The following is a 19,161-nucleotide window of genomic DNA, read 5'->3' as shown; positions in this document are numbered from 1 at the left end:
AGTTAGGACTGTCTTTCCCAAACACTTTGCACTACCCTGATTGACATTTTAGGTCAAAGTTCAAAAATATAGTCTTCCTGCCTTGCTACCTTCTTAGAACTAATGGTAGCTGAAGGATGCTAACTGGTAAGGCACAATAAGAATATTCACTGTTAAAATTGGCAAAGAATAGTGGTGAGGGATAGGAGGAGATACAGAAATGGCAGGAGAGGAGCAAATTCCATCTGCTACCTACCTACGTGCCTCTGTATTAGTCCTTATCTCTGTGTCTGCCGTTTGACTTTCCACTCACCTTGATCAACAAAATGGGTTATCCGGATACCAATGAGAAGTACTTTTTCATTCTAACAATAATTCGTAATGTTTAGAGAGCAGTTCTTCCAAAATTGCAGGCAGAGATTTGATACTAAGATGTCTCCACCAGATCTTGTTACCAAAAGCAAAAACCAATGAAACAACATCTGTCTCTTCTAGAGCATTCACTTCCCAATTCAATTCCATTTACTCCATTCTTAGAGTGGCGGACCCGCAGGGCACTTTTCATCTAATAGTGTTTCTATGGCAACGCCATTCTCAACCTGGAAGATTCTACAACCCCTCACTTTGGCTTTATCCACATTGAGAGGAAAGTCTTCTAAATCAGAAATTGAGACATAAATTTCGCAACAGAAAAAAAAAAAAGTATTTTCCAGGCTAGAAGTTGAAATAAAGAAAACAAAATCAAATAGCAAAATGTGTATATAACCTAGAAACAAAGTTTGTCTCTATAGTACCCAGCGGGTCCTCAAGGTCAGTGAAAGGAAGAGGAATCCAAGAGAATGTGAATGAAAGTCAATTCACCTTCAGGATCACCTCTCCTACTGGTCAATGCCAAATGAGTCACACCTTGAATGGTGTCTTCACCTGAATTTGCAGGTATGCATTTTAACAACCTCAACTCTCCCTAACTTTTCAGGATTCCTAGAGTACACAAGCTCCGTGCAGGAAAATATGCCACTGCATATTTTCAATAAGAACCATATCAACCCCTTTTCTATTTAGATTATATTTACAATTGCAATATGTTAGGGTAGGAAAACAAAAAGAAAAAAGACCCCTGATTCTTTACCTTAAACATTGTATTTATTCCTTCTCTTCATTTTTACTAGCCCTTAGGCGGATATCTCTGTAACGCTATGTAGCAAAATAACCAGTAATATGCAAAACACATCCAGCTTAAACATTATGACATAGCAGGCTATATTTACAGCTGGAATAATGCCCTTAGGAAGGAAACAAAATCTTGATGTGGCATATGTCCCTGAACTGATCATGACTATATAGTGACTCACACCCAAATATTAAGTACTTTCTAATTGTTTGCAGTAATTTGTCTTCAGGCAAATGCAAGCATTTCTATTAATACATCCTTTTATTTTCTTTCGAATTCTCTCTCATTATCTAAATAATGTCAGTCATTCTTTTCAATTCCAGGGAATAGTTTCTTTCAGGAGAACTTCTCTAGCTATCAAAACTGGCAAAGGTTCAACTAAGTCTAAGGTGGAAATTCACATCACTGAAATTTCCTTTTACCCCATAATCACCAAAGTTTAAAACCTGTTTCCTTTTTCTTTTATTGTTTTTATTATATACAAGTATGTCCAGTTTAGCTTGCTAGAGACTGTGAGTCCAAAAATGAAGCTTTAGTTCTCTCTTTGGAGTAGTAAAATGTGCTACTGATTAAATCTACCTGTGACCAACTACAGAAAGGCACATTTTTCTTATGCAGCTGGGGTGCAAATCCAGAAAGGTTTTTTTTCTTCAGGGCCTATTCTACTCCTCTAACAAACACATGCTGAAAGCCCTTTCAAAGGCAGCTTTTTTAACTGAATAAACTCAATGAAAAGATTGACCCATTTATTTGAAAAAGAAAAAAAAGATAGCAATTTGCTTTCCAAAAGGTGTATGAGGTTTTATAATATACCTCTGGCATTTAAAAAATTAGTTTTTTTACAGTTTGCAATTGTGATTGCTATTGTTTTAATTAGCCAGAGTTTCAGTTGCTCTTTTATATTTAGCAAGATTTCATAAAGGATCTCCTGGATAAGTTGCATTAATCATATAGCAAGAATGTGATCATCTAAAATTTGTACACAGTCTTCCAAATGAATTGTGCATCCCTAAAGACCTCTCAGAATTTGAAATAAATTTACTAAAGAATTAATACTGAGATAACAGTAGTTACTTACATTTGGACAAATAATAAAAAAACTCTCTTTATACGTTTTCTCATAGTATTTATTATAATCAGCTCTTGACTATAAGTATTACCTAAACAGTTTATGCATTCTTTCAAGAAGTTAAATGAGACAAGGAGAAGGCTGTTCCTTGGAACTGGAAATCTATCTACTCTTGCAGTTGGAGAAGAGGGACAGAAGGGAATCTTTCTCATTGGAAGAAGGAAAGGGGGAGAAAATTTAAATATATCTCCTCACTTTGCTTTTTAGATGATATTATGAGAGCTTCTGCTTTTTAGAGACTGTTATCATTATCAATATTTTTGTATGAGCAGATGGCAGCGGAGTGGGGAAGGAGGGTGGAAATACCCAATGGAAACCAGGAGACAATGTCTATGAGCATTCTTAGAATGCCAGGGAGACATGGACAAATGGTTTCCCCCTCAGGGTAGTGGTACAGGCCAGCACCGACCCTCAAACTGAAGGAAATTAGCCGGACCTCAAAAAATCAGACAGTTCATGAATAATTTCTGTTGCAACTGCCCCAATAATCTATGGACCACAAAAAGCATTGCAATGCAGGTAAAGTCATGCTGGCTATTAAAAAGCATTTTGTTGTTGTTGTTCTTTTTTTTTTTTTTAAGAAAATAATAGAGCTCTTGGCAAGGTTCTTCACTAGAGTACGACCTAGAAAACCAGGAAATCTGGTGGATGAATAAAAGAACTTGCTGCTTCTCTCCTGATTCTGTCTGAACTAATATTTGATTATATTTTATTCAGGGGCACCTCAGCTTCGAGTGAAGCCAAAACTCCTTTGCAGACTGAAATGGAGGCTGACGAAGTCTATCTCTTTTTTTTTCTGTTAGTTTAGGAAATAGAGTTTGGTTGTGTCTTAGGGTCAACCTGATTTTGTCCCCTCCCCCCGCTCATCCTCAGGTTAGATCAGGTTAGCTGGTTGGCTCCAGTGACGAAATACCAGCACGGCTGCATCAGCACTTTTGCCCAATTGTCACTTCTTATCTCCCGCTGACTTTAAATGCCGTACTATTTATTTATTTATTTATTTATTTATTGCGGTACGTGGGCCTCTCACTGCTGTGGCCTCTCCCATTGCGGAGCACAGGCTCCGGACGCGCAGGCTCAGCAGCCATGGCTCACCGGCCCAGCCGCTCCGCGGCATGTGGGATCTTCCCGGACCGGGGCACGAACCCGCGTCTCCTGCATCGGCAGGCGGACTCTCAACCACTGCGCCACCAGGGAAGCCCCCGTACTATTTATTTTTCATGCTATGCCCTCTAGACCCTAGTCCTTCCCCTCCCATTCAGCGGTGGTCAATAATCCTCAGCAGCAAACTTGCACAAGGCAGATCTCAAACTATCCACATAAACGCAACAAGTGTCAGGCAAGTAATGGCACCCGAATCAGGTTTCAGGTCAACCTAACATGATGTTAAAATCAGCTAAACCGCCTACATCTTTAACTAACTACCAGTATTAACCACCCCTAAAGCTGATTCCAAAACTATCAGCATAATCCAGTTACTGTTTGGAATCGTGGTGGGAAGAAGAAAAGGAAAGAAACTATTTTTTAGTTAGTTCTGCCGCTCTCGGTTTTTATTTTATTTAGGGGTGCTGGAAAATCTGGATTAATTTATAGCCTCGGGTATTATTGGAGGCACAGCCTCTGTCCAGAGGAGCTGAACCAGCTTGGTCTCCCACATCCTCTGTTTGTCTCCCTGTATCAATATAAGTCACTGAGGAACATGGCTTTGAAAGTGGGTGAGGATGTGAGGGTCAACAGGTCTGGACACATTAGTGACAATGCAGAATTAACTTTGATACTGAAGGAGATCAAATGACTTTAAGAAAAGCAAACTATGCTAAAAATAGTAACATAAAAGGTTTGCTCCTAACATTTCTTTAAAAAAACAAGATTTTTAACATTCATTCATTTTAGGCTAGTCTATGCTACGACCTGTCTAAATTTGTCCTTTGTCCCTAATATTGAAAGTACCCCTGGCCAACAATTTTGTTGATTTTTAATATATTATTTTACCCATAAATCTTCATTTCATCTTCTTCCTTAGATGTCATTAAATCAGTATGCACTTCCAAAAATATCCACCAAAATATTATGATTATAAATATTTTGAACATGAAATCCATTCAGAACAATAACCAAACAAAACAAATCCCTCCGTGGCATAAAGCCCCAAATCTCCAGTTTCTCACATCTCCAGGAGAATTCCTGCAGTGAAAACAGCAATACTCACACAGACAATATAAACTGTTACTCGGCTTGAAAAGTCACAAGGGACTACACAGGAAGAGCTGACTCTATATTGCTGTTTTCCTTTACAGTTCTAAATACAGGGACAACTTTCACTGTGCAGCTCTGACTCAGATTAACGTTTTGTAATGGCAGCCAGTACATTCAAACCACTTCAGAGCAAATTATGTGAGCAACCTGCCATTGCAACAAGATTTAAATATTTGCAGACCATTCGCCATAAAGGTCCACTAAAGCATTGGAAGAAATTAAGTCCTTCTCTCTGGGGTTTGTCTGACTTTGTTCTTAGTGGGACCTGGTTCTAGGTACTTGAAGAGTCACACTGAGAAAAACAACATCATTAACATACATACTTAAAGTCACAAGTGCACATGAACTCCTAAACCTTATAACTTACAAAAGTGAGCAAAATCGCAATAGCAAACTTCAAATAAAACTCCTAATTTGGGGTATGGATCTAGGAAACAAGTGCTAACACCTCTGTAAGAACTGTGGGCACACAGTGACTTATGAAATATTCCAAGTCCAGAGGGATCATTTTTCCCCCCTTTTTTCTATCAAAACTGGTTCATTGTCCATATTTAGTTTACATATGTCATTTAGAATCCACTTACTGTTAGATGCTGGAACAGCCACGCCCTCATGATATTTGTGGCTACTTTGGGAAAGATGCCACGCTTTTTGTGACGCTTTTTGTCCTTATCTGGATCATCATCGTCACCTGTGCTGGGGGAAGCTACACTGTTGTCCAAGCCATCACCTGCAAACATAGTGAATCAAATTTTGACTGATGCTACCTTAACATGCTTTATTCAAATAGAATGCCTTTGGATATAAACAAAACCAAAAGAGCAATATCAATGATTAATAGTTTATTTGGTACTCTTTTCTTTCTTTCTTTCTTTCTTTTTTTTTTAAGAGAAAGAACAAGGTCTAGGCTCAAAAGTAGTCAGGTCTAAGGAACTTCTTCCAAAGAACATTGGAAAAGGTCAAAGGGAATGGAGGGGAGTATCCAATCTCTTTAGTAGCTTTGTTGTCATGGTAATTATTCAGATGTGGATAGTGGAGACATGTTAAGTGTAACTCCTACTGGGGAGTTAAATATGGTGGAAACCATGAGCAGAGGTGCTGTCCATGCCTGGGTATTCAAATCCCACATAAAGTCATTGATGTCAACTTGTGAGAAGATGCATTTAAGACATCAACTATTTCCACAAGTGATCTATCTTAAGACTAAAGTAGGCCATGGAAATGTAGGTAATCCATCATATAAGCAGTCTGACATACGAATGCTTCAAATAGAATATAATTTTTCTTGTCATAGAAAGAGAGCATAAAGTTTAGTAAGGGAAAAACTCTTGAAATCGATTTTTAATTAGAAAACAATGACTATTTAAATCAAATAGAGGGATGTTAAATGAATAGTCAGTTGGGACTGTATTCCCCTAATAATCCAGGCAGTTTCTGAAAAATTTCTTCTAGATTTAAATTTTTCTCACCAAAAAGTCACCTGCTTACACATTCCTATACACTGGATACTACTTTTCCATTGATTTTTGTTATAACATTTAAGTTGTTTCTTCTAGATAATTTTTTGGCTCTGTGACACAATTAGATAAAGAACGTAGTATTCCTTTTAAAATGGCATATTGAATAAGAAAAAAAGAAAAGTGAAATTTCAGTTCATATAATCACACTGTCCAAAACAAGTCATAAGGTACAAATGGAAAGTAAACACTTGGCGTTTAGGCACAAATGTTAAAAGGGAAAACAAGAGTGGACTAAACATACTACCCTAAAAAGTAGCTTAGCTTTTGTCAAACTGGTACCCCAGCTCTCTCAGTGGAAACTACTGGCTTTTAAAAAGGCACAGGTCGATCTGGGCCCAGAAAGAAGAGTTAGAGTGGCGAGGCTTAACAATGAGAGAGCACACTCCCTGGGTTTACTGGGAGACCCGTGCACATGGCCCAAAGAACTTTGGTAAGACTGCACATGGGAACTAGCCTCAGACTCCTTTGGATCGCGTCATGAATTTCTGTATTCCTTGCTTCTTTTACCTAAATATCCTACACACAAAAAGAATTCTCTGTTTTTAAAAAAATTTTATTGATAGTTGATTTACAATGTTGTGTTAATTTCTGCTGTACAACAAAGTGACTCAGTTATATATGTACATATGTATATTCTTTTTCATGTTCTTTTCTATTATGGTTTATCACAGGATATTGAAGAATTCTCTATTTTGATTTCAGTTATTTCAGTCGAATCTAAAGTAGTTAGGTTGTCATTAATCAGTTGTTCTTAACAGAGTTCCCTCAAGAAACTCCTCCCGCCACTCCTCCCCCCAAAGGAAAACTGCCCCCTGAATTACCTTGACTTGTACTGAGTTGAAGTTTAAAAACTTTGTTGGGTGAGAGACAGACTGATTTTGACATTTCTGCTAGGATGACAGCATATGCCACAAACACAAAACTTTTGCAGAACTTTTCTGTTGAACTTTTATCAAATTAAAATCCATAATTTCATTGTATTCGATGTTTTGTTGACAAAAATCGTATATTCTGTGAAAGGTCCATGGAATCATAGCTGTGTTCTCAGTGAAAAAGATCGTAAAGACCCACAATTCCCAAGCCCTCACTGTATCAATGAAGAAAGTACTTGTGATCCTGCTGGATGATTTGCTCAAGGGGGGTGGTCCAGGCAGGACGAGACACCCACATCCCTAAACCAGGGCTCCTTCCACTGCACCGCACCTTTGATTTGCATACCCAAGTATTTTTTTTTTGTTTTCTTGTGTTTTTTTTTTTGCGGTACACGGGCCTCTCACTGTTGTGACCCCTCCCTTTGAGGAGCACAGGCTCCGGACGCGCAGGCTCAGTGGCCCTGGCTCACGGGCCCAGCCGCTCCGCGGCATGTGGGATCTTCCCGGCCCGGGGCACGAACCCGTGTCCCCTGCATCGGCAGGCGGACTCTCAACCACTGCGCCACCAGGGAAGCCCTACCCAAGTGTTTTATAAGGAGTCTCCTTGGATTTGCCTAATAAATTCTTAGAAAGTCCAATATTTAAAGAGGCTTTTTATTCAGAGAAGCAATTCACCATATAAAATAACAATTCATTAAAAAAACATGAGGAAAAAAAACGAACTCAAAAGCATTTAAATTTTCAGTGGGCTAATCCACTTTCAATATGCAAAAGGTAACCAAGGAAAAGAAACGTATTACTTGATCACTGATTAAAAAGCTTCTGACCTAAGGACACAGTTTTTCACCACCTCGCCCATGATTGTTTTCAACCTTAAAAAAAGAAAAAAAATAGCCTTTCTCTCCATCTCAAAACCCCTTCGGATTAATTTAGCAGGCAATGCCTCGTGCCTGCCTTGAAGAGAATTCATTGATAATTTATGGAAATATCTACTATAATCCAACGGAGATGACTTTTTTCCAGCTTTGTGCATCAATAGATAATCAAGGCCTTAAAGCAGCCTTAGCTTCCCATTACCTCAGGCAAAAGAATTCCTGAAAGCGTGCCTTGAGGGCACCTGAATTATATACTGCATTAGGAGAGGAAGGCTTTCTGCATTCCACGTGTAACACTCACCAGAACCTTTCCTGTTTATTTCTGCCATATGAAAGCAGAAGCATTAGGAACAGAATTGTTTAAGTGAAGACTTATGTAGATACAATGGAGAAACCTTTCAAGCAAGAGCCAGATCACCCCCCTTCAGTCCCTGGCAGTGACCTCTCCCGAATAAAAGGTTTCTATTACATCATTAGCTCAAGCCAAAAACAGCCTTGGCTTAATGCTCAGTTTGTTCTTCCTACTGTTTTTAGGCAAATACAGCTACTTTACTCCCATCTGGGAGGGAAATTACACTGCTGGGTTGTAATCTAAGACAAGATTTTCATTGGAAGCAAATGCTTTCAATCCAGTGTAAATACTGGTGCATGTTCAGAAAAGCCTAAAACAATAAACCCTGCTCCTTCCCGACACAAGTTAGGGAAATGGAGAGGATGGGGAAGGAGGAGAGCATAATAAAACAGACGATTCTCAAAGCAAACACTTTCATAGATTTTAATAAATTGTTTAACCTCTTCCACTTTCTAAAATGGAAAATTGATCTCCAAACGTCTCCACCTCAGAGGAAAGTCTCAATGGTCAATTGTACCTTGCACATTTCCATCCACTCTGCAATTTGATACAGTCACCTCTCTGCGGTCTCTGGAGGATTTATTTCCTTTTTATTTTTAAGATCACTAAACAAACTTGGAGGACCGCCGGCTGACCACACGGCAGCAGGCAGCAGCTCTGAGCCACATTTGTAAAATGTCAGCAGTGACTTCATTCCTGGAGCTGACTTCTCCTGCCACCAAATGAAGGCAAACTGAAAAGGTGGAAATAATCATAAAAATGATGCTAGTCCATAAACAAGCTCACAGCCTCATTAGGATAGCAGTAGGCTCCAGTGGGTGATTTATGCTCGTTTTGCTGATGCTATGAGGAAATGCCATAGGGCGACTTTAGCCAATTGCTAATGCGTTCTGACAGCTTCTTAGCAACTAGTGCAAGCAACGTTGCGGCGTTTGCTAGTGACAGAAACCGAAAATGTCATATTATCTGCCCATGTGTCATGAAGTCCGTGTGGCAATTAACTAGCAGGCCAGTGACTGAGGGGCCAGAGGCTCCTGAAAATGGCCTTTGGCTATGCAGAGGCAGCCAACGGGCGCTGAGCCGCACACGGGCCACATTCTAATGCAGAAAGCTACTTCCCTGCGACTTCCCTGGCTCTGATGAGACTGGGCCACTCAAATTCCCCCTCGTCCCCTCACTGAAGTGCCACTCCGGGCTCCCTTCTCTCTCTGGGCACTGGCTCCGGCGCTATCAGAAGACACTAAAGTGATCTGCTTTGATCTCATCGTCCAACTGGCTCCTTAATTGGCACTACCTGTTTCTGTGCTCTTTGGACACTGGATTCAAAGGTGCCAGCTATTTTTCTGCTCTCTCACAAATGAGTCTAAAAGGATTTCAGATCATTGAAGCAGACTCCTGGCCTGGCAGATGGCTGGGAGCAGAGGAACTCTGGGCAGCCACAAAACACTGTTTAAAAAACACCAGGCTTCTAACAAGCAGGGGGAGAATCCTGGCCACACTTTTCAGGTTGCGAGCCCTCGAAACCATGCACTATATGTCAAACTGTCAAACCTTTCAGCGTGGGCCATTTGCCCTTTCAAATAATATTTAAGAATTGTTTTTACAAAATTTTATAGGCCATGGTCTAGTGAAAGAGGCCAACCAACAAAGAAAGGAATTTGTACTACAATTCGTCTATGGACAATTTCTTGTGAGACCTGGGCCCGTCCCAGCGGAGCAAGGCAGGTGACCTGTGACAGCTCCCAGGCTGTCAGAGAGCTCAGATTTCAAACATGCTCAACTCAAACATCCCTGGTCGCCTATTTAAGCATGCCCAGGCATTTAGACTGCGCTATCTCGTGCCTTTCAAGGCAGGATAAAGCGGCATTTATCGTATTCAGTCCATTCAATGGGTCAGACTGACCGTGTCAGCGGGGGCTCCTTCCCGGCAGGTCAGCGTCTGACTCCCATTTTTCTCTCCCTCCTAACTCCCTCTCTCCCTTCAGGACCACCGGTCCCCAAAACCTTTTCTCAGGGAGGCAGAAACAAACCCCCCAAAGCGCCTGCCATTTACATCCCAAGGGCTGGGCACTTCTGGTGGCAGTGGGCCAGCAGGTAGAAAAGAATGGGCTGTCCATCAGAGGGTTCTTTATGCCACAGAGGCAAAACTCCTAATTAGGGAGATGAACTTTCAACTGCCAGGGCAAAAGAACATGTAAGGTTGTGGACCCTCCTGTTCTGCTAGAAACCAAGCTGGAAAACACCCCGCTTCAAGATCATTTCATTGACAATCTGGTAGTGAGACTCCATGGTTTCGGGCCACGTTCTCTCCTTAACCTTTACTTTTCTCCTCTTCGAGTGTTTAGAAATAGAGTCTTTGTCCCAAAATGTACCTAGACTCAAAAATCAAGGCCAGTTATAACCGTATCTTTCGATACTGAGTCGATTCTGTTGTGCCTTGAAAGCTGTTTCAATGGTCAGTGCACAGCCCTCCGAGGACTGTACAGCTCATGTTATGAGGCGGCTGCATTTTCATCCAATATTAAGGGTTTCTGTTTTTCTCTTGTCTGTTTTCTCACATAGCACTTCTCCGTGAGAGAATATGGCCTTTCGTCCCTTAAATGGTGTGTAGAACATTCCCGCCTTTCTAGGGGCCCCTGGTGCAAACATCCCCTCAGTATGGGGAGGTCGGGTTTCCTTTGTAGTCGAGCTATCTGGGTGTGCCAGGTTGCTAGGAAAAATGTAAAAACTACCCCAAACCCACTTCTCCAGATCCTGGCCGTGTCTACTTAGCCAGAAGTCAGAGGGGATAATGTTTCTGTGTTATGTTAAGAGGATAAATGGTGAGAATTATAACAAGCCTTTCTCAGGAACCGGCTAGAATACTTCAGAGGCTTTAAGGAGGTGTTTTGTCTTCATTTAGAATGTGTAATAGCTGCCAGAATGATTTTTCTAAAACACATATCTGATCGTATAACCCTGGCACTTAAAATCCTTCTGCAGCTGCCCTTTGCCTTCAGGATAAAGGTCACACTTTTTAGCCTGGCGTAGAGGCCTTTTGTGATCTCTCTCCCGGGTGTGTTTGTTTGCAGCCCGTCTTCTGCCGGTCCCCGGGGGCACCGCACTCGACGCCCTGCCCCCCACCCCAGTCCTGAGCCCACCTGACGTTCTCGGGATCTCACTGCACACACGGATCTCTCACACCTCTTTGTGTTCCCCTGTGCTAGTCCGTTTCCCTGGCAAACTCCTCTGTGACCTTTTAGGTTCGGTTCAACTGCCATCTCCTATAAGGAGTTTTGTTTTTTTTTTTGGCGGTACGCGGGCCTCTCACTGTTGTGGCCTCTCCCGTTGCGGAGCACAGGCTCCGGACGCGCAGGCTCAGCGGCCATGGCTCACGGGCCCAGCCGCTCCGCAGCATGTGGGATCTTCCCGGACTGGGGCACAAACCCGTGTCCCCTGCATCGGCAGGCGGACTCTCAACCACTGCGCCACCAGGGAAGCCCATCCTATAAGGAGTTTTTGCTGGACTCTAACTCTCTTTAGTAATCCTCCCCAGTCCGGAGTGATTTTTCTTCTCCTGACATTCCTCCACCCAAACACACTTCATACTCTACTAGCACTGTTCATTTCCGTGTTATGTCCCCTCAACTTGATTATAGAATATCGTGAAAACAGGGACCTGGTCATACTCCTCACTAAGATTCTCTAACCCCAGGGTTACCCCTGTGTACAGGGTACAGACTTGTCAATTGCTTATTCAGTGAATGTGTGAATGCATCTTTTTTTCACTGTATGGAGAAAACCGTAGTTTCAATTTCCCGCTGTTACAATTCTTTTTGATACACACCTGAATGAAACTCTTGAAAAATATTCACCAATGAAATTCAATGAAACGTAAGAAAACACTTTTTAAAATGCATTCTTGGGCTTCCCTGGTGGCGCAGTGGTTGAGAGTCCGCCTGCCGATGCAGGGGACACGGGTTCGTGCCCCGGTCCGGGAAGATCCCACATGCCGCAGAGCAGCTGGGCCCGTGAGCCATAGCCGCTGAGCCTGCGCGTCCGGAGCCTGCGCTCCGCAACGGGAGAGGCCACAGCAGTGAGAGGCCCGCGTACCGCAAAAAAAAAAAAAAAAAAAAAGCATTCTCCAAAGCTGGGAAGTTTCCTTAGAACTTTTAAGCTCATCTTGGACAAGAGATGGACGAAGAGTTAAAGTATCAGACTTCTTTATAATGTTTACCATAACCCTTTAGAAATACACCCCTACTCCCTGCAATTACAACTTAAAACTATTTACCTAACTAAAATTTCTTGCTGTTTCTCCATTCTTCCTGAGTGCACCTTTTAAAAAATAAAGCAAAAGTTATTTGTCTCCTTCTGCGTTTTCCCCTCAATGAATTAATTATACCACTCCCCGCACCCTTGACACACCTCTCAGTTTCACCCCAGTAAAGAATCTCAACTGTCTCTAAGCAGACAATTTGACCCTGAGCTCAGACTCCAGACTCAGGCTTTATAGATATGGTACAAACACAAAACTCTAGAACTGTGGTTTTGCCAAGTCATTGTGTCAGTCTTTCCCACAGCATTCCTCCACACCTGTCTCAGCAATTCTTCAGCAACAGGTTATCTGAGGACATTAATATCTGATACTGTTACAGACTGACATGTCACAGAATCCTAGGAAACATTAGAAAGGTTTTTGCAAGATAAATGAAAACATAATACAACCTCGTAAGTCTTATTAAACATTTTCAAAATAAACAGAGTAAACTTTCTATATCTTCAAATCTGAGGCCAACAGACATATGTAATGGTCTAAATCCAATGGTTAACTTCTACATTTAACTTTAATTAGGGTTCTGTTAGCTCAGCCTCCGTTTTGTATCTCTTCTCATCCTGAGGTGTTGAAGGTTTCCCTGTTTTCAGTTCAAAGGGATTTTCAGTTGATCAAAGGTAAGCACACTCTCATATATTTTATTTTACCACCATGGCTTTCCTGAAAATTTTGAGGTAGTTCCTTTGGAAACCAAGATGAGGTGGTGTTGGTACCTGCCCTGGCAGTGCTAAGTCCTAGAAGGGGCTTCACAAATAACCAATGGGACAGATATACCAATGGCACGGATCAAAAAGATGGAGCTAAGGTGAGCAGGGGAGAAGATTAAGAAGAGCAAGCTTTAAATAAACATATTCTTGGCACTTATAAAAGAAATGTCTAGCTACGCTTCCAAAGGTTGGCTTCACAGAGATTCGCTATGAGGCTTTTCCTTTCTAGTTGAATTTAGGCTTGTTAAACAGTGACAGATATCTGTCAATAGCTAACCACTGTGGAATGAGCTCACAGCCTCACTCTGCCCTTTAGTGGACTCCTGACATCACAGAAACCCCAGGGAAGAGATGGAGAATCAGAGCCTGCAGGCAGGAGCTCTCTCTATGAACCTACTGCCCCCTTTTCTAAAGAGTAAATATAGCACTTAAAAGTGAGCTCTGGGGCTTCCCTGGTGGCGCAGTGGTTAAGAATCCACCTGCCAATGCAGGGGACACAGGTTCGAGCCCTGGTACGGGAAGATCCCACATGCCGCGGAGCAACTAAGCCCGTGCACCACAACTACTGAGCCTGCGCTCTAGAGCCCGCATGCCACAACTACTGAGCCCACGTGCCACAACTACTGAAACCCACGTGTCTAGAGCCCGTGCCCCGCAACAAGAGAAGCCACCGCAATGAGAAGCCACCGCAATGAGAACCCGCACACTGCAACAAAGAGTAGCCCCCGCTCGACGCAACTAAAGAAAGCCCGCATGCAGCAATGAAAACCTAATGCAGCCAAAAATAAATAAATGAATAAGTAACCCCCCCCAAAAAAACAGTAATTCTAAAATAAAATAAAAGTGAGCTCTGGATATGTAACCACCTTTTGTACAACCTGTCACTCCTATCATTCATTCATTCATTCATTTAACAAAAATGTACTTAATTCTTACTATGTCCCAAACATGAATGCCGACCCCCTAGAGACACAAATGGTGAACCAAACCAGAAAGAGTCCCTCTTTCTTATGTGCTTTCCAGTTAGAGGGCATAGACGTTAAACAAAATAGTCACAGCAATAATTGTGCAACTGTACTCCATCAGAAAGAAACATAAATCTTTGAGTGTGCGGAACAAAGGACATCGACTGAGGCGGGAGTGATCTGGAGCAGAAGTTTGAAGGGTAGAGAAAAGTCAATTAGGTATAGTGGACAGTCTAAAAGGGCAGAGGGCAGGGAAAGTACTGCAGGCCATTGGAATCACATGTACAAAGGCCCTGCCTGTCTGGGGGAAGCATGAGACAACCACAGTACTGGGACCTGGGAAAGCAGGGACAAGAGGAAACTGGAGAGGTAAGAGAAGCAAGACCACACAGGGCCTTGGGGGCCATAGTCAGGATTTGGGTGCTCATCCCTAGGTTTCTAAGAGTTGTGACCTCTAAGTGTATTTCCGTGGGGTCACCAGTGTCCTTTCCATTGCATGCCCTGATATTATATAAATTTTACCACATAAAGCCTCATCCTCCAGTGTCTCTTTTAGTTCCACCTAGCAAATCCCTACTTTCCAAACCAAGATTGGAGAATGAGGGACAACGGACGAGCAATGAGTCTATTCAGGTAGATCCCAATTTAGGCACCAATTATATTCTGAAGTTAATTGGTAAGCAGGTCTCTTGGACATTAGAACAAATTTCCACATAGAAGTCTGTTATGAATGGTGACAGTTTCCAATTCTTGTTTATCAAAAGCCAAAGTAATTCGTTAAGTGAATGAAGTTCTAACTGACATGTGAGCCCTGGATTCAGGAAGTCAGAAAGTGCAAAAATAAGGAGGAAGATGAGTTCCTTCTCATATTTCTGTGCATAGAGTTGGCCTAGGAAAATATTAAAATATATATGATTGCCTTTAGTATCTCTTTTTCTGTATCTCTCCTCTGCTATGTAGCTTTCCTTTCCTGGACTTTCCAAGTATCCCAATGCCTTGCAGAGGCACTTGGCCTCCCAATTACGGTCACATCACCTGGACCGATTCTATTCCTGCTATGAATTAACACTCATCATCATCATCTCCCGCCAATCCCAATAACCAGCCTTTAAGTCTACTTGACCTGAGCCAGAGTTTAGGTAGCAAGCAACCTGAAAGAATTAGTTCGGACTAGGAAATGCATAACTGATGCCTCCCTCACCTTCCCAGAAGTACTGGCATTTAAAAAAGATTTGTTCATGTAAATGAATCTTTAATGGCAGAATTTCAGGAAGAGAAATAAAGTGTCTAAAAATACGTAGCTTGTGTATTTTGATCAATGGATGCCAATCTTTCAAAAAAGCCCAGTGTCACTTTCCTAACTGATGATTACATCCTGCTATCCCCTTCCCACCCCAATCCCCTGCTTCTATTTGGGAAGTCACATGCTTCTGAACACCCCACGGTTCTCACAGAAACTGTGATGACAGTAAATGCGTCCTGTAGATGTAAAGCATGGAGGACAGGAGTTAAGAAATCCAAGTTGGACGTACGTGTGTGTGTGTGTGTGTGTGTGTGTGTGTGTGTGTCTGTGTGTGTGTGTGTCTGTGTGTGTGTCTGTGTGTGTAGGTCGTTCATAATTTGGGTGTTTGTAACTCGGGGAGGATTGCCAGCCTGTTGAAATACATTGGGAATAACTTTCCCATAAATCATGCATTCTGTGAAGCTTCTATCTTCATTGTCAGCTCAAATCATGCATGTAAGTGTGTGAAAACTATGGAAAGAAATATATTAAATAACCGAGACCCAGAATGAAAATATCTGCTGGATTTTTACAGAATACAAAAAAATTTTTTTTGTTAAAATTTTAATGTGCAGTTGATGGGATTAAAGGAAGAAACTGGGCTTTCTAAATTCATGGAAAGTAAGATTGGCAGTTGGAGTCAATCAATAATCATATTTATAGTTTACTTCAGATTTAGTTTATCAAAGTGTTCGTACAAGTAGAGTACCATGGACAGATAAAACATACAACAAAAATCAGATAAATTTTCCACCTTTTTTTTCTTAAATCATTGCACTTTGTTCTTTTGAGATAGGAATATCTTTTTCTAGTAATTCAATATGACTTTTTGACTTGAATTCCCCTCAGGGGAACAACAGCAAATTAGTTGCCTTCACACAGAGGACAAATAGCAATGATGAATAAGAAAGAAGAAAAAAACACATAGTTTACTCATTTTTCATCCATTCAGCATTTTTTTTTTTTACAACTAAACACCATGGAAAATCCCTGCAAAAACAGCATAACTTCTTAATGAAGTCTTAGAAACTTCAGGATGTGCGTGCACTGCAAAATACTACTGAAATCTCTGTATTTATACTAACAATAAAACAAAATGGAAATCCCCGACCTTTTTCTAAGAAACAAACAGAATACACTTCAACTGCAAAGGTAAAACAGTATAAAACCATAAACTTTTGTACTGAATCAACATCTTAGAAAGCATTTTAGGACCCAGTATTTTGCCTATTTTTTTAATATTACAGTAATGTATGACAAGTTCATTGCTTGAAATATTCTGCTCCCAAAATATTAAATATATACTAATGAATGGTCACAAAGTTCTATCTAACCATGAAAATAAATGTTTTGTCAGTAAAAAAACCAAAAAACAAAAACAAAAACACCAAAAAAACACAAATGCCACCCACACATGGGATCATATAGACAGGCAGAGAGACAGACATAGACACACACACACACACCATTTATTTTTGTGATATCTTCAAAAGCTTGCCAGATAATTTATTTTTAAACTTCTATATGCTCTGCATGTGTATATGTATATTATGTATATATATATATATGTGTGTATACACACACACTTTTACACAGACAGGATAACATTTATTTATCAAAGGGCTCACTTCAACAATTATATAGGATACAGTTAAAAGTAGGATTTAAAAAATATTTCTAGCATAAAGATGAGAAGCAGTGGGTGACTTCCCTCATGGTCCAGTGGTTAAGAATCCGCCTTCCAATGCAGGGGACGTGGGTTCGATCCCTGGTCGGGGAACTAAGATCCCACATGCCACGGGGCAACTAAGCCCGCGTGCCGCAACTACAGAGCCCGTGCACCGCAACTACCGAGCCTGCATGCTCTGGAGATCGCGCACCGCAACTACTGAGCCTGCAGGCCGCAAGGAAAGATCCCATGTGCCACAACTAAGACCCAACGCAGCCAAAAATAAATAAATAAATACTTTTTTTTTTTAATGTTAAAAAAAAGATTAGAAGCAGTGGTTCTCAATTTTGGCTACACGAGGAATCACGTGGTAGATTTACAAATGCTGATGCCTTATGCTATACCGGAGAACAATTAAACTAGTATTTTGGAGGGTGAGAGTCCGGCATTAGTGAGTTTTAAAGCTCCAAGATGATTAAAATGTACTGGATTAGGATCACAGATTAAATGTGGTAAAGCTCATAGACTTTTCACAGAGAAATGACCAAAAGCCCCTTAATCAGAGAATTGTTATATTTATTTTAGACACAGTTTTTAAAAGTTTACTCATCTGGTTTCCTGCCTTATAGTTTGTAGGCTGAAAGCTTTGTAAAAATATAGGATTATGAAGAGGCAAAAAATAAGCACCTAAGAAGTGTAGCACAGCAGGGCCCCTTAGCATTGGGGAAAGCAGCCCGATGAACGCCAAACAGGCTGTATAAACAGGAAAAGATGTGGTGCAGGGCCATAACTCATGGACCTTCTGACTTTCAATTTTCTTTAAGTTGATTATAATTAGATATGATAGGGCATATGTGTAGTCTGGAAACACTTTCATTAAAAATGTCCCTAAATTTTTTAATATTTAAAAAAGTAGGATTCTGTTCATCTGGACCACATCACTCTTGAATGACTCCAGATAAACCAGGATAAGGTGTCTCCATTCTGTAGGAACTCTACCCCCGTGTTTGCCCTCTCTTCACTGGTCTGTGTGGCTGGATGAGCAGAGCCTTTGCAATGAGCGTGACATGGTTAAATGCGGGGCACCAGTCCACCCTGACTTGCCCTGGCTTCCCGGGGATCTTCCCTCCAGACACTCATGGGCACTTCCCTTCTCATCCCCTACTGATGCCCTTTTATTCTGCTCTCAGTTTATAAGGAGGTATGAGGTAAGGTCATGGTGTATGCAGGAAGGGCACCAGGGCAGCTGAAGGTGGATCACCGTGGATGAGAGAGTGGGATTCACCTCCTGGGGCAGAAGTTGGAGCAAGAGGAAATGCCACGGGTCAAGGAGGAAAAAAGAGATGATATTCTGCACAGATTTCTTTGCACGCAAAGTCAAATGGAATGAGGTTGTGAAATGTAGATTAGCAAGTCTTTGGGGAGAATGAAGAGATTATTAAGTATAGTGAGCAGGAAAATGGGCAAGAAAGAAGTTGGGAGTTCGAAAAACAATGCAAGTTATTCTCTTATTTTAAGCCATCTAATAATCCAACAGTTCCTGAAAGAAAAGGTTTGAGAATTGCTGGCTTGTGTCTGTGACGACACCTAACTTTCTCTCCTCTGATTATCCAAGGCTCCGGTTCTTTTGTGGATTTGTGGTGCCACACACACCAATCACTCAGTTAATTAGGGACAGGCACCTGCTGTTCAAAATCAGCACACTCTGAAAAGTGGTGACTTGACTTTGGTGGGCATAGTAAAGATAAAACTTTCTAGAGCAGTGCCACCCCAACTTCCATGTGTATTACATAAAACACCAGGGATCTTGTTAAAATGTAGTTTTGGATTTAGTAGGGAAGAAGCCTGAGATTCTGCATTTCTAACAAGCTCCTAGGAGCTGCGGATGCTGTGCTGCTGGTCCAAGGACCACAAGCTTCATCCCAGCAAGGCTCTGGAGCATCTTTCCCCCACAGGCACCTAAAGCCAGCAAGTCTGCTGGGTGCATGCGGATGCCTAGCTATAGTGCAAGATGGGGACAGCCTCCTGTCCCTCCACACAATGAAATGTACCTGCACCCGCTGGACAAG

The 19,161-nt window shown here is 41.5% G+C and overlaps 1 protein-coding gene across 1 annotated transcript in view; it reads right to left on the bottom strand.

Annotated features, from left to right (window-relative positions):
- Positions 1-19,161, bottom strand: part of MEIS1 (Meis homeobox 1) — a 112,370-nt gene that overhangs the window by 31,241 nt on the left and 61,968 nt on the right. The window contains exon 8 of the mRNA XM_082852417.1: positions 5,120-5,265. Coding sequence (XP_082708543.1) covers positions 5,120-5,265 — 146 coding nt within the window. The remainder of the gene's footprint in view (positions 1-5,119; positions 5,266-19,161) is intronic.

This window comes from Leucopleurus acutus (assembly GCF_964270905.1).
Source record: "Leucopleurus acutus genome assembly, chromosome: 12".
NCBI lineage: Eukaryota > Metazoa > Chordata > Mammalia > Artiodactyla > Delphinidae > Leucopleurus > Leucopleurus acutus.
This window is presented reverse-complemented; position numbering and strand designations above follow the sequence as displayed.